The sequence below is a fragment of the Mangifera indica genome, chromosome 15 (genome assembly GCF_011075055.1).
Source record: "Mangifera indica cultivar Alphonso chromosome 15, CATAS_Mindica_2.1, whole genome shotgun sequence".
Lineage (NCBI taxonomy): Eukaryota > Viridiplantae > Streptophyta > Magnoliopsida > Sapindales > Anacardiaceae > Mangifera > Mangifera indica.
This window is the reverse complement of record NC_058151.1, coordinates 9212328-9225738: the sequence shown is the minus strand read 5'-3', so window position 1 is coordinate 9225738 and position 13411 is coordinate 9212328. Positions and strand designations below refer to the sequence as shown.

At 34.6% G+C, this 13411-nt stretch overlaps 1 protein-coding gene across 2 annotated transcripts; it reads right to left on the bottom strand.

The window, feature by feature from the left end:
- Window positions 1-2347: 2347 nt before the first annotated feature.
- Window positions 2348-12041, bottom strand: LOC123197746 (4-alpha-glucanotransferase DPE2). Of its 2 annotated transcripts, none has more exons than XM_044612118.1 (23): window positions 11868-12041; window positions 11252-11647; window positions 10151-10268; window positions 9979-10034; window positions 9720-9847; window positions 9475-9601; window positions 9114-9310; window positions 8667-8745; window positions 8445-8483; window positions 7807-7926; window positions 7584-7685; window positions 7375-7458; window positions 7022-7264; window positions 6800-6925; window positions 6600-6674; window positions 6410-6481; window positions 5128-5247; window positions 4865-4962; window positions 4481-4640; window positions 4260-4358; window positions 3584-3781; window positions 3345-3438; window positions 2348-2907 (listed from the first exon to the last, which is right to left on the bottom strand). In XM_044612118.1, exons 2-23 carry the CDS (start codon window positions 11603-11605, stop codon window positions 2690-2692), a joined length of 2907 nt encoding a protein of 968 aa, XP_044468053.1. In that variant the 5' UTR covers window positions 11606-11647; window positions 11868-12041; the 3' UTR covers window positions 2348-2689. The 2 variants fall into 2 exon arrangements, with proteins under 2 accessions (XP_044468053.1, XP_044468054.1); XM_044612119.1 differs by having other exon boundaries at window positions 11252-11651; window positions 11795-12023.
- Window positions 12042-13411: the final 1370 nt, after the last annotated feature.

The following is a 13411-nucleotide window of genomic DNA, read 5'->3' as shown; positions in this document are numbered from 1 at the left end:
TCACCGTTGGTCAGCCACCGTTGAAGCTTGAGAAGTTGTCGTGAAAGGTTCCAAATATAGCCCTAGATACTCGTCTTGTGAGCCTATGATTAAATCCAACACCCCTGGACGTCATCGTCACCGTCGTCGAAAAGACATGAATCACCGGAGAGAAGTCGGACGTTATTGTTGCCTACAGGAACTACACTTCTGCTGCGTGCACAACAAGGAAGAAAAAAGCAGAAACGTAAAAAAATTTTATTTTATATGCAAAACCTTGAACCAGAAATAGCCTAAACCAGGTTAGACCGCAGTTCAGGTGCAAACCAGCGATTCGACTATGGTCCAACCTGATTCTACAGTTAAAACGGTTTTTTATTCTACAATACTTGTCTACAATTTCGGTTCACGGTTCGATCGATTCAACTGGCCAGTCTGGTCCGATTTTGTATTCCTTGCTCTCACCTTTGTACCTTTAATGGATTTAATCTACATCCTAATTTAGAGGTTAAAATTGCACTCAAAAAATTATAAGTGCTCCCAGAGTCAATTAGTCTAAAAATGGGTTTCTTTCAATGTATCTCTTGTAGTCTCATGATTCTATAACCTATTGAACCGTTAAGGACATTTAGGAACAGATGTGGAAGGCTCGATTGTTCCTCTACTACCTCTTATTCATCATTCATCACTAGATCTCCATCATTCCCTATTCCTACCTACAATTGTATTGTACAACTGTTTTTTTTCACACTAATGCCCAAAGGCATATTTCTCATACACCAAAAACACAAACCCTTGTCTCTCATTTCATTTATTTCTTCACTAGTTAAAGCTCTGTTGTTACTATTGGTATTAAATGGTTATGGTTTTGGCAGGTTTGGTGTAGGAAGAAGACCAGATGGTTTGGTGTTTGGCTGTTGGTTTTAGCTGATAAAGGCAATGAAGAATTTATATGAGGTTGGGTATTAGCCTTATAAGGGGTTCTTAGGTAAAAATGTTCTTAGTGGTGGCTTGGGCTAATCCCATATAACGGTCAACGTGATTTCTTACAATTTACCAAATGAATATGCCTCTACTAATGTCTTAGGTTGGACATACGCATGGCATCTAAAGGGCATCCATTATGTCGAAAAAAAAGAAGCTAGAAGTTTGGTCATCCCTGATTCCAACTTTCAAATATAACTCATCAAAAGCATCCAAGTAAGCATGCAAGGAACCTAATTGCCCTAGCTTTTGCAGGTTTGATAGCAGATCATTGAAAGCAAGTGCTCCAAATCTAGCTCTTAGGGATTACACGTACTTTTCCCATGTCACCATATAAGCTCCCCTATTACACATGAACCCTTAGTACCATTGAATTGTTTTACCTCCCAAGTGTAAGGCAACAAACTTCACCTAGTTTTTGTGAGTGGTATCATTTACTTCAAAAAAATATTCCGCTCAAAAAAGTCAACTATCAAAATCCTCACCATTGAACCTTGGAAAGTCCAGCTTTGTTGATCATCCCCTAGTGCTCTAATCATCATCGCGGAACTTCCTTCTTCATCAGTGAGATCCACCATTTTCTGTTTGGTGAGATCTCTGACTGCTGCACACTAAGTCATCTTATTAGTCCTTTGACTTCCTTCATCAATTTTTTGATCGACTCTTTGAGTAGATTTTATTATCAAATCTCTGATTCCTATATCAGCTACATTTGAACCATGGAGACCAAACAACATCGTGGGCTCATTTAAGCGAGACACACCGTTTCAATGAAGATGCAAACAACATCACTTTTGATATTCATAGAATTAATAAGACACTACCATTTTGGAAGATGAGGAATAGGGAACACAATTGCCTTTGCGTAGTTTGAATTTCGTTTTTAAATAAATTGTAATTTGACGTGGCAATCATTAGAATTAGTTGTACAAAAAAAATTTTACGGAATTGAAAAGCGTGTGATGCATTACCATTCTTCTTTGTTTTGCTTCCTCTGCAATCCTGTTTCTCTCTCTACAATTCTATCTCTCTGGTTGCCTTCTAAATTTTCCCACCAACACTCATCATATTCTTAAAAATTTTGAACATGAATAAAAATTAGGGTGAGTAATATTTTTCTAAATAATATTCTGTCATTACCTAAATGGACGAGCTAAAAGACAAAACTGGGCCAAATTAATTTGCCTCCAGTAAAACCCACCATTAATTTTCAGTAACGGAGTCCTAACTTTAACATGACCAAAACAGTAGCCTAATCACAAACCAGTTCGCTACATCTTCAAGTTGGACAGTCTTGCCCACTGAAGACGATTCCTATTGGTCATTTCCATGAGATATCAACTACATCACTACACCAGCCAATATGCAGATGGGAAACTTTCTCTTTAGTGTACTCAAACTTTATTGCAATAAGAATATTAATGGAAACAACAAAGATAATACAAGCATGTTGTAATAACAGAGCGCTAGTATCACTACTTATTATGCTTGTTTCAAAGTACAAGCAAAAAGGATAAACTTATTGATATCAAATTTTATTAGCATCGGCTATGCCATGCTTATCATCAACTATCTTACTGATAAAATACTACATTATCAGATGCGGCTGCTAATCTGATAACACCATCATGTAAGGTGACAGATATGGTTACCTCTACCTACCAGGTTCTTTGTGATTCATTCAGGTTTGCCACGGCAGACTATAATTTACACAACATTACCAAACTTAGGAGACAGCTACAGTCTCCTTCTGGGGAACTCCATTTAGAGGTTTTTCGGTTGGGTTCTTTTGCAGGACATTGGCAATCTGTTGCCTATCCGAAGTAATGGCAGTTGTTGCTTCATCCACTTGAGGGTGTGATCTTCCACTACCACGCACAAGATCTTTAATGGTCGCTTTCAGTTCTTTATCCTTCAGTAATGACTCCAGCGTGACATGTACACCTGAGTACACAGGCACAAAATTGAATTCAAGATCTTCTTAAAACAAAGACCAGCTTGGCACAGTGCAAACAAAAAGGCCCTACTTTATCATATACTAAATTCCTAAATAAACAAATTTATATATATATATATATATATATGGATCTGTCTATAGTAACCTAAATTTTTCACTTAAAAAAGTTACTTAAATTTTTGAGCCTTTGATTTGAAACAATGCAAAGATTGGTTAATGGAAAGGTATAACAATTTATTTTACAAGCATACATGCCATGTCATTACCATTTCAACCCTTGGATTGTGATTCATCAATGGTCATAAATTAATGTCTGAAATTAAGTCAAAATTTTAATTTACTATGGCCCTGCCATATCTGTATGTACAAATACAGACGCATGTATAAATCTTTTTTTTTTTTTGGTATGTATGTACAAACTTACGAAATCTCCAGTAGTGTTTTGGATTTGTTGGGTCATTGATTGTCTCCTCTGCTGCAGGGCGTGCTGTGTACTCTTCTTTCAATGCTAACAAATCCTGATTTTGTGTGCAATTCAAAAGGGTTGAATACTTTAAAATAATCTCTTGACATGAAATTGCTATTGCACTGCTAGATGCACTCAACTTTGACATTATTAGTTGCCTGTGTTTGGACACCAAGCTAGAAGTTTCATAGAGATACCTGCAGAGGGAAAATTGCCCACATTGATGGAGATTCAACATGTTGCCTTATGATGAAATGTGCAACTTCTGGAACACATTTACTTGGCGGTAATGCATCACAACCAACTACATTCTCGAAAAATCGACGTCGTCGATCCTCGTCTTCTTCCCACCAAGCACGAAGGGTGGAGCAATCATGGCAAGATGGAGCGCATACCTAAATTACATTGAGACAGACACCTATTTCAGCAGCATTCTAGCAAGATGAGGATCTCCTACCATGTGGCCAAAATGCACTACCAAAAGCATGTGATTTTCATGCCTTAATAGTAAAAACAAAATGCAAAATATTCCTTTCCATGTTTTGACTTCTCAATGTTATTGATAATTACTACACAAGTCTTCTGTTTGTAGAGCATTAAGAAAAATAGCTTTATGTTTAACTTCTCATATTTTCACAAGTATAACATCTTAGTTCACTGCATTCAACATCAAACACTATCTTACCTATTATTTGATTAATCTCTTTATGTTCTCTTTCTCCTGAATTTATATGTTTTTAAATCAGACATTCCACATGAAACCATGGTGATAATATTATAGAGCGCAATGGAATAACTTAACTCCAATAGACATCTATATTCACCTCAGTGATATGATTGTTTTCATTCTAAGCACATGGTACGCAATCATACCGTCATGTAGTTATATTGAGAAGGAACACCGAACTCTAGTCCAGGTTCACTGGGCATACGTTGAATACGTAAACCTATTAACCCCAGTTCTTGCATAACCTGAATAAAACCATCCTGTCACATTGTGCTTGCAGAAAATATTCTTTAAATATAAAGAAGCAAAGAGGGGCACGTAAGCTTAGGTATGGAGGGAGAGATATGTGAAGGCTGAATGCATTTACAGGATGAACACACGAAGGAATAAGGCCCAGATCTTCCCCACAGGCCATCATATCTGATGAGTTCAAAAGGGCAGGTAATGTCTTCAAGGCATTCTGTCGCCACAGCTTATCTTGCCGATGAAAATAGTAGTCATAGTACAATCTTTTCAGAACATTTTTGCTGCATCACAAGGACAACAAATAAGCAGAACCACATCAGCAGTAAATCAGGAGATTCATAAAGGAAAATGCCAAAGGGAAAGCATTTATGACTGTGAAGAGAACACCAACATGATTTACAATCATGAAATACAACTTCAATTCAAATCATTAATATCTCAGCCTGCTTCAAGATCACATGATAATTCAAGCTGATTATCCCAAAATTCACATGACAAAAAGTACCTGTGATCATCCAAGTCCATAAAACTTGATGTGTCTTCGAGATTGAATCGAGGATAGAATTTCCTTGCATCCTCTGGATCTCTGATAAGAACTATATTCTGCAGGAGCAACGGAATATATGAAAATCGAGGCCAAGTACTGGCAACATTATCAAACAATTATATATAGAATTCTGGAAGGGAAAAAGAAATTTATATCAAACAATTCATTGATTAACTAGTTTGAATCCAAAATTTCCAAACCATTCTAATGGAGCATGCTACCTTTAGAAGGTTGAAGAGATCGAGACGTATCCTATCTTCACTCTCCAGCAATATAGATTTATCTGCACATGACTTCAACTTCGCAGCAATTTTTTTCTCTGTGTTGCACTCCTCAGTGAACTAGGATATGGTATAAGAAATAATAAACAGAATTCAGTTTGGGCTCAAAGACATGTTGGTGTTCTCTGAAATTATGACTGTGTAGAGAACACCAACAGTTGATGCAAATGCAAATAGACTTTAGAATAGACCTAGAAATTTTTTCTCAAAAATTAAACGAATATCAACATTTTTTGAAACTAAAAGGTTGTTATTTATGAAGGGGAGAGAGAGAGGGAGAAACTTGTACTGTTTAGATTCACAATCTAAAACAAGTTACTGAGGATGAATTGTAAGCATCAAAACTCCATTTCTTAGAGTGATTCAGCAGAAACCATAGCTAAAGGGTGAAAGAAGAAAAGATCTCCACAAACTAGAACATATACAATAACGATGATATATGATAAAAGCAGAAGTTTGTGACGTTGCATGATCAGAGCATGCAATCACCAAAAGAGGTTAGTTATTATAAGCAGAAACAAAGCTTCAACATCAGGAAAGACATTACTTTCTGTGTCAACATTGAGTGGCAATAAACCTGTGTCAGTCCTTGAAAAAATGTGTGGAGGATTAAAGAACTAACTTACTGGGAGATTATCAAAAAACCTATGGCAGAAAAGATGAGAGAAGCGATCTAAACATAATTTGGTCAAGTGTGATGAAAATAAAATATTGCTCTCTCAAACCCAGAAAAATAATATAGTAATTATGCACTTAACTCGAATTGAGACATAGAGAGTTCATACTTCATGCTTTCCAATATTGTTGTGCAACTTTAATTTACATCTTATTTCACCATTCTAATTTTGAAGCCTAGTCAGCCCATTGACTACCTAACTGTCTGCAGGAAAATACAAAATTTCATAGACTAGATGCATTATTCATGCACTAAAATTAATTAAAATAAGTATATATAAAAACCATCTTCCTAAATAATTCCAAAAAAATGCCGAAGACCCTCTCTCAAATCTTTCTCTAAAATTAGAACTAATGCAATTGTTGAAAGACACAGCTTCTTAAACATGGGATTACATTGAAGTTGACTAACTTAATTGAAAATATCTCCATTTCTTCAGTAAATTCATATTGCGAAAGATCAAGACATTCTATAATTCCTTCAGAACAATTATGAGTTAGAAAAGACTAAAACATCAGACTTCATCCACCAAACTGTAATTATCACCTCATAGCGGCCCTTGTGAAACTCTTGTAGAAAATTTGCAGCAATATAAGTCCAAGAAGATCCAAATTTTTCCTGAAACAAGAAATAAAATTTTAAAAAAAAATTCACTAGAAGGATACTAAAATCACAACTTAAATGCCAGCAGGACTTTAGAAGAACCAGATTTTTCCAACAAGGAAAACTCAATAACCTGCAAGAACTCCTGTTTAACATACGGACGGGTCAAGCGATCAAAGTCCCATATTCCCTCTCGTTCTAGTTCTTCCTACAACAGAAGCACGTTTCAAGTAAAAATAAAATAAAATTATTTTTCTTATATGATATACTGATCTTGCCCTTATTTACCATTTAGATATAATATTTCAAGAATCATATGGGTGTAAGCCCCACCTGACTTAGAGGGATAGATGGCCGAAATTTTCCAAGTAGACCTGTCATAGCATGCTCTGGAAGCTCCCAAATTCTAAAGAAACCCAAAATATGATCAATCCTGTAGGCTGTAAAGTACTTTGCCATCTGTTACACAAGCAGAAAATAAACAAGAAGATTCAAGAACCAGAAAGAAAAAATAGCAGATATAGCATAGTCCGGAAACAAATAGGAGTGGAAAACCTGTGATAATCGAGCACGCCACCAGCCATAGTTGTCTTTTGACATTTCCTCCCAGTTATAAGTAGGAAACCCCCAGTTTTGGCCATTTTTATCAAAATAATCAGGAGGGGCTCCAGTAGATGTGTTCATGCGGAATAAATTTGGATAGACCCAGGTATCCACACTATTTCTGTCAACCCCAATAGGCAGGTCTCCCTTCAAAATAACTCCTTTCTTCCTCGCATATTCTGCAGCTTCTGATAGCTGCAATTGTATTATGTTACCAAAGAAAAACCATAAATAATTTGGTCAACACTTAGTGCAGATGATGCATGAATTATCTAGGCCAGAGATCATAGATCAACAGCACTTACCTGTAAATGTAAATGGTACTGGACATAATAGTTGAAGCAGATAATGTCATAGTGCGAGCTCTTTTCTGAGACAAGTTTCTCAAGCTGTAAGAAATGAAGATTTATCATTGCATAATCAAGGGAAGTCTTGACAAGGTTTAACATATTCTTCAGTCAATCATTACAACTACATTTAAAGCAACAGTCAATAAGATGAAATAGCTAACTACCTTGTCCTTCGAATAATGAGAAAAGCGACCCCATTGACTGTGGTCTGATGTTTCAAAAAAATCCCGTAGGAAACAAAAAGCAGCGTAAGGTTTTAACCAACCCTTTTACAAATTAAATGAAACACAGAATAAATTAGTTTTCTGAGGATTATACAAATTTAAATTTCAAAAAAGAAAATGGCATGTTCAACCGAATGAAGAAGAAAGTCAAACTCTATAAGACCTCATTCTCAGAGAGAAATTTCTGAAATGAACTGGATTTAAGTATTAAATCTTTCTCTCGGTCAAAAATTTTCTTGGCAATTGAAAGTTTAGCAGCCAGAGTAGCCTCATAATCAACATCCTGTACATATTCAAACTCAAATCAATTAAGAAAATGCCATGGATGCAAAGAGTTATATCACCACTAGTCATTGTACACTTGTATCTTTAAATTATTTACAAGAAAGACAAACATTGGAAAAAGTGGATTATATCTCTTGTATGGGCTTTTGTAGAAGGTTTTTCATGATAAATTCAACTTGAAGTATGAATTCACTGTTAGAGATCAAATATTGTTGCTGCAATTTTATCAATCAACTTAGACTTTTAGTAATGATTATTAAACATGGTATGAAAATGAATTTTGAGAAAGAGGTATTTCACGTCCTACACACACATAAGTAATTAATCAATATAAAGGACGTCAGCCATGTCCCAGATAGCTGGCTCACTACATCAAAAATAATTCCTTTTCTCTTCTATTCTTTCCATACCAAATATGGATTGAAACATGCATTGAAACCATAAAAAGATGAATGATATATTGTCTTCAATCAAGATTCAAAAAAAAAAAAAAAATTATAAATTGGGTGTTCTAACCTTTAAATCCAGTTGTAATTTTGCTTTCTCAATTTCTTTCTGCAAGAAAAGGAAACAAAAAGGTGGTCAAGATAAATAAATAAAAAACAAAACACAAAAAGCAAAAGAGAGAGAGAAAGAGATCACAAGTAGGAACAATTTAGATAAGTATCATTAATTGCTGAAGAAATATTATCATTTATTTGGGGACAAAAAACAAGAATCTAAAGTTATGAAGAGTACCTTGATATCCTCTGGCATGTTTTGAGAAAGTGCTTGCAGTCTCAGGTACAAGGGATGCAACGCAAATACAGAGAGTGAACTGGAATGAAAAAGAATCAGTGAGAACCATTAACATTATTATATTTATGGAAACAATCTGAATCTTCATGAATGCTACACTAACTGATTAACAGTAACTAAGGGAATATATAAGGTGATGTATGAATGTGACAGGAAAACGTAAGTCAAAAGAAGCAACTGTATCCTAGATGCAGATACAGGAAATAGGCTACTTCCATCAAATTAGATTATTGAACTAAACAATAGAAGCAATTATACGAATGCACAAATTTGCCAGCCAAAAGATGCATGTCACAATGTAAGTGATTAGTAAACATGCATGATATGTAAAGAATGGAAAATTTCATATTTGATTTATACAATTTAAGATCAAAGTCCTTGTGATACCTGTAGGGATATGAGTCCCACCACATCTTATGCACAGATGTATCATTGATTGGCAGAAGCTGAACTAAATGGAACCCAGACTGCACCGACCAGTCAACAAGTAATTTCAGGTCAAGAAACTCTCCAACACCAATATCAGCTTCTGTCCTAATAGAGAATATAGGGACTGCAACGCCAGCGCCTCTCCAAGGCATTTCCTAAGGAAAACAAATAGTTTAGAGAACAATATAACAGCCTCTTCTCTCTCTCTCTCTCTCTCTCTCTCTCTCTCTCTCTCTCTCTCTCTCTCTATATATATATATATATATATATATATATATATATTTCAGTTAGTTAATGATACGGTTTCCTCAGTAGTTACCCGCATCATGCCATCTGAAAGGAAGATGTATCTTGGCTGATTGTTAGAGGAGTCAACTGACAGTTCCCTTTGGGGACCAGTTTCCAAATGAATGTTCCCTGTTTTCCCATATTTACAGTACTTATACGTGGAATGAAGTTAAGGAGAAGAGAGAGAGAGAACATAATAATATCCAACCAGATTGCAGTATAGAAGATAATATGAATCTCACTTAATTATAAGATATGAAAAATCCAAAAGGATATTTAAAGGGAAAGTCACCCCTTTGCATTACACAGTCTGTTTCCCAAATTGATTCACCAGCATAACTAAGTTTAAGTCCGTCCTCAATCTTCCATTGCCCTAACTTTGAAGTGCTACCAATCAAATATACCTGCATTAGTCAAACTTCATAGATATAAGCAAGGCAGCAATTTCAAACAGCTGAGATTATTAGCCAAATTTAGAAGAAACAATTAATACGTAGATAATCATGAAAACTGATATCAGGTGAAGAAAGATTACTGAAGTGTCTTCTTCTATATTTGGACAGCAAATTTTGAAATGCACAAGGATTGAATCTGTTTTACATTTGAAAGACGTCAAAAATAACATGTTAGTTTGCTAATTTACAAGTTTTCAACTAGAAAAATTGGATAGAAAGGAGTGTCCAAAAATTCAATCTAATTATAATTACCTTCCCTGTCTAACTTATTCTGTATGAGTCCTTCAGGTCTCTCTATGTTCAAACTCCAACTTTGACGAAAGATGACATTTTTGAAGGCACTTCTGAAAGGGAGAGCATCGCTGCCTGTCTGGATTTACCCCAAAAAAAAACTATCAGGCAAAAATTGATTTTAAGAAACCAAAAATACTCAACATGAGAAATTTTTAGCCACCCGCAAATCAACCAACATCAAACAGCTAAGAATTTAAAAAGAGAGAAATACTTGTCAATATGAACTACCTAATGGCATATTCTAAGAGGGGGCTCTAATGATTGAAAAAACAAACTGTAACAAAAAATACTTTGGCAAAGCTCCATTGAGTTGCTGATAGGTTCTAAGACAAGACGGGGAGATACAATTCAAAATATGACTATACATTGATAATCATATTCATATTCAGTATTTAATATATAATTCTGACAGTGTTCAATAACAATTTTTACAGCAAATATTTATGAAACCAAAATTGAGTCCATAATATCAATAAGAATAAAGAGACACCAACTTAGAACTTATAATAAAAGAGGTACTGTGAATTCAAAAAACTCAAAGGTAATCATTACAAAAATATTATTAACAAAGACAAAACTGACAACCCTTAATCCCTAAGTGTGCAGATGCTTCAGTTGGGGCTAAGAAAATGAAGTCGAAGCAAGAGGGAAGATAAAACATGATTAGGCAACCTGCAACTTTTGAATTAGAGTGTTTTTTTTTTTTTTTTCCATTTAGATACCTAGAAATTCACTGACCTTCCCTGTATGGAATGCTTTAACACTCAAAGTTCCTTTATTCCTTTCTTTTCTTATATTCAGCGACACAAAATAACAAACAGAACTTTTTACGGTAACAATTCCCTATAATTGACCTTGGAAAATGTTGTCAGAGGATTAACAAATCCCAATTCCCAAATCAAAAATAAAACATAAGTTCAACTCAAGCAAGGAATATCCAACACCCTAGTTTTTTTTTTTTTTTTAAAAAAGAATATATCTGCAACCACAAAAACGCAAAGAGCCCATCAAAATCACAGATGAAGCATAGAGACGTAAGAAATTAAACAAGAAGAGCACCTGCCAAAGATCATGAAGCTGAACTACTTCCCCATCCTTAATCCCCTCGGGCAACAACACTTTACGTTTCTTTCCCATCTCCCATCTCAGTACATTTCTCTCATCATCCACGACGTAATAATTGTACTCACAAGAAAACCCACTTGAAACTGCAATATTTCCACACCATATGAGCTGGTCACCTTCATGAACAGGCCTCAGTAAAAAGCCCTTCTTCACATTCCATGAACCAAGCACCGGCTCAGAGCCGCAAACAAGCAGGCTCTGGCCCCACTGAGTATAATATGGTATCCTAAAGTTTATACTAGGGGACTTCACAGATTTGGTTCCAAAGAGTAACCCCAAATTCACCATTTCTTCGAAAATGAAGTAGACCGAGATCAAGTTTCTCGAAATCTAAGAGAACCCAAGTTTAAGTTAGTAGTATCTATAAAAACTGGACAGAGAATATAATGAAATTCAAGAAAAATTACTATTTTTAGAGATCCTGATAACTGACCCGAATATATATATATATATATATATATATATATATATATATATATATATATATATATAAAGGCAATAAGAAGAAACCGAACAGAGATATCAATGAAATAGAAGAGCAGTGGGTGACCTTCACTTGAACAAAGCGCAATAAATGCTTGAACGTATCTTCAAAGAAATGGTGGGTCTAAAATTAAGGGAGAGGAGAATATGCCAATAGGACTGAAGTTTTGTTTCGATGCAAAATAAAAACGAAGAGTTAGAGATTTTTGAAGAGATACACCGAGTAAAATGGAAGGAACATGTAAACAGAAGAAAGATATTTGGTTAAAAAGGAAAATAGAAAGGAAAGTGGTTGCGTTTAGTTGACGGTAAGCAATTGAAAGCGACATTCACGGACGGGAGATAACACAGACAATTGGCAGCTTCTGCAGAGTTCATGCCGGTTCGTGTCAAGTCAAGATCAAGATCAAGAATCGTTGATTTCCATATCCATATTAATTAACTAATGTCTAAAATCTCAGTTCTAGAGTTAATGATTCCTATTTGTCTAGTTTGATTTTATTTTTAATTAAAAAAATATTCTTTTTTCTCTCAAAAAGATATTTTTATTAGTCTTAGGACAAATATCTTTGTAAAAGAAGATGATTTTGAATGAACGTGTAAAATATGGAGGAAAAGTGGCTCCTCTCCTCTCCTCTCCTCTCCTTTATGTATGAAATAATGTTCTTAAAATTTAAGGTCGAGTTTAAATCGAATTAATTCAGTTTTAAAAATCAACTCAATTTGATTTGATTAGGTATAAAATCGTTTAACTTAGTTTATATTCATTTAGCTCAAATTCGAGTTTTTTATCAAAAAAATCAACTAATTGTTAAATTAAATCGAACCCAAATTAGAAAGAGTTCAGTTTGATCTATTTTACCAATCAATAAATGGTTTGATTCGATTAAAACTTGATTCATAATTCAATTCGAATTATATATTAAGCAATTGTCAAAACAACTTTATTTTATTTATTATTAAGCAAAACAATATTATTTTAATATTAAATTGCGAACTCAAACCATAGTTTTGGGTCATAAACTCAAACTAAATTTAAACTGATTTGAGTTAAACTATTTTTTATTTGATTTAAATTTACGCTACATTTGTTGGCAATGTTAAAACTAAGTCATTTGTACATCCTAGGGTGCGACCCCGTGCTTCTCTTAGCAGCTATTGTACAAAATATTTTGGATCTTAGAAGCATTTAACCCCTGTGAGGTTGGGATAGAAGTCCCTGCATGCTCTGCCTCCAGTGGGTTAAACTTTGGGGTGCTTCTATTCAATCTTCTTGGACATTATGATGCTATAAACCCACGCATGTTAGCTCATGAAAACTTAACTTCCAGGTAATAAAATTTTACTTGCATTGGTGAATTTGCGAGAATGGGCAAATTGTATGAGAAATTTCACATAACTTACTAAGCCACACATGACATACTCTCGCATAAACATGTTTTGGGTTTCAAATCGTGTTGTGATACCAACAAACATAACATACATCTCAAGAAGTATTATCCTCCGAAAAAAGACATTATTAACTTTATTACTATACATAATTAAATATTTTGTGGAAATTAAAAATTTATAATTACTAAAATAACATACATTACATAAATATTCATAAAA

Coding starts and splice junctions, on each gene's coding strand:
- LOC123197746 (XM_044612118.1), bottom strand. CDS start 11,605: ATGGTGAATTTGGGGTTACTCTTTGGAACCAAATCTGTGAAGTCCCCT. Junction 8,746..9,113: donor TGGGACTCATATCCCTACAG/GTATCACAAGGA, acceptor TTTTCATTCCAG/TTCACTCTCTGTATTTGCGT. Junction 6,926..7,021: donor GGCGTGCTCGATTATCACAG/GTTTTCCACTCC, acceptor CTTGTGTAACAG/ATGGCAAAGTACTTTACAGC.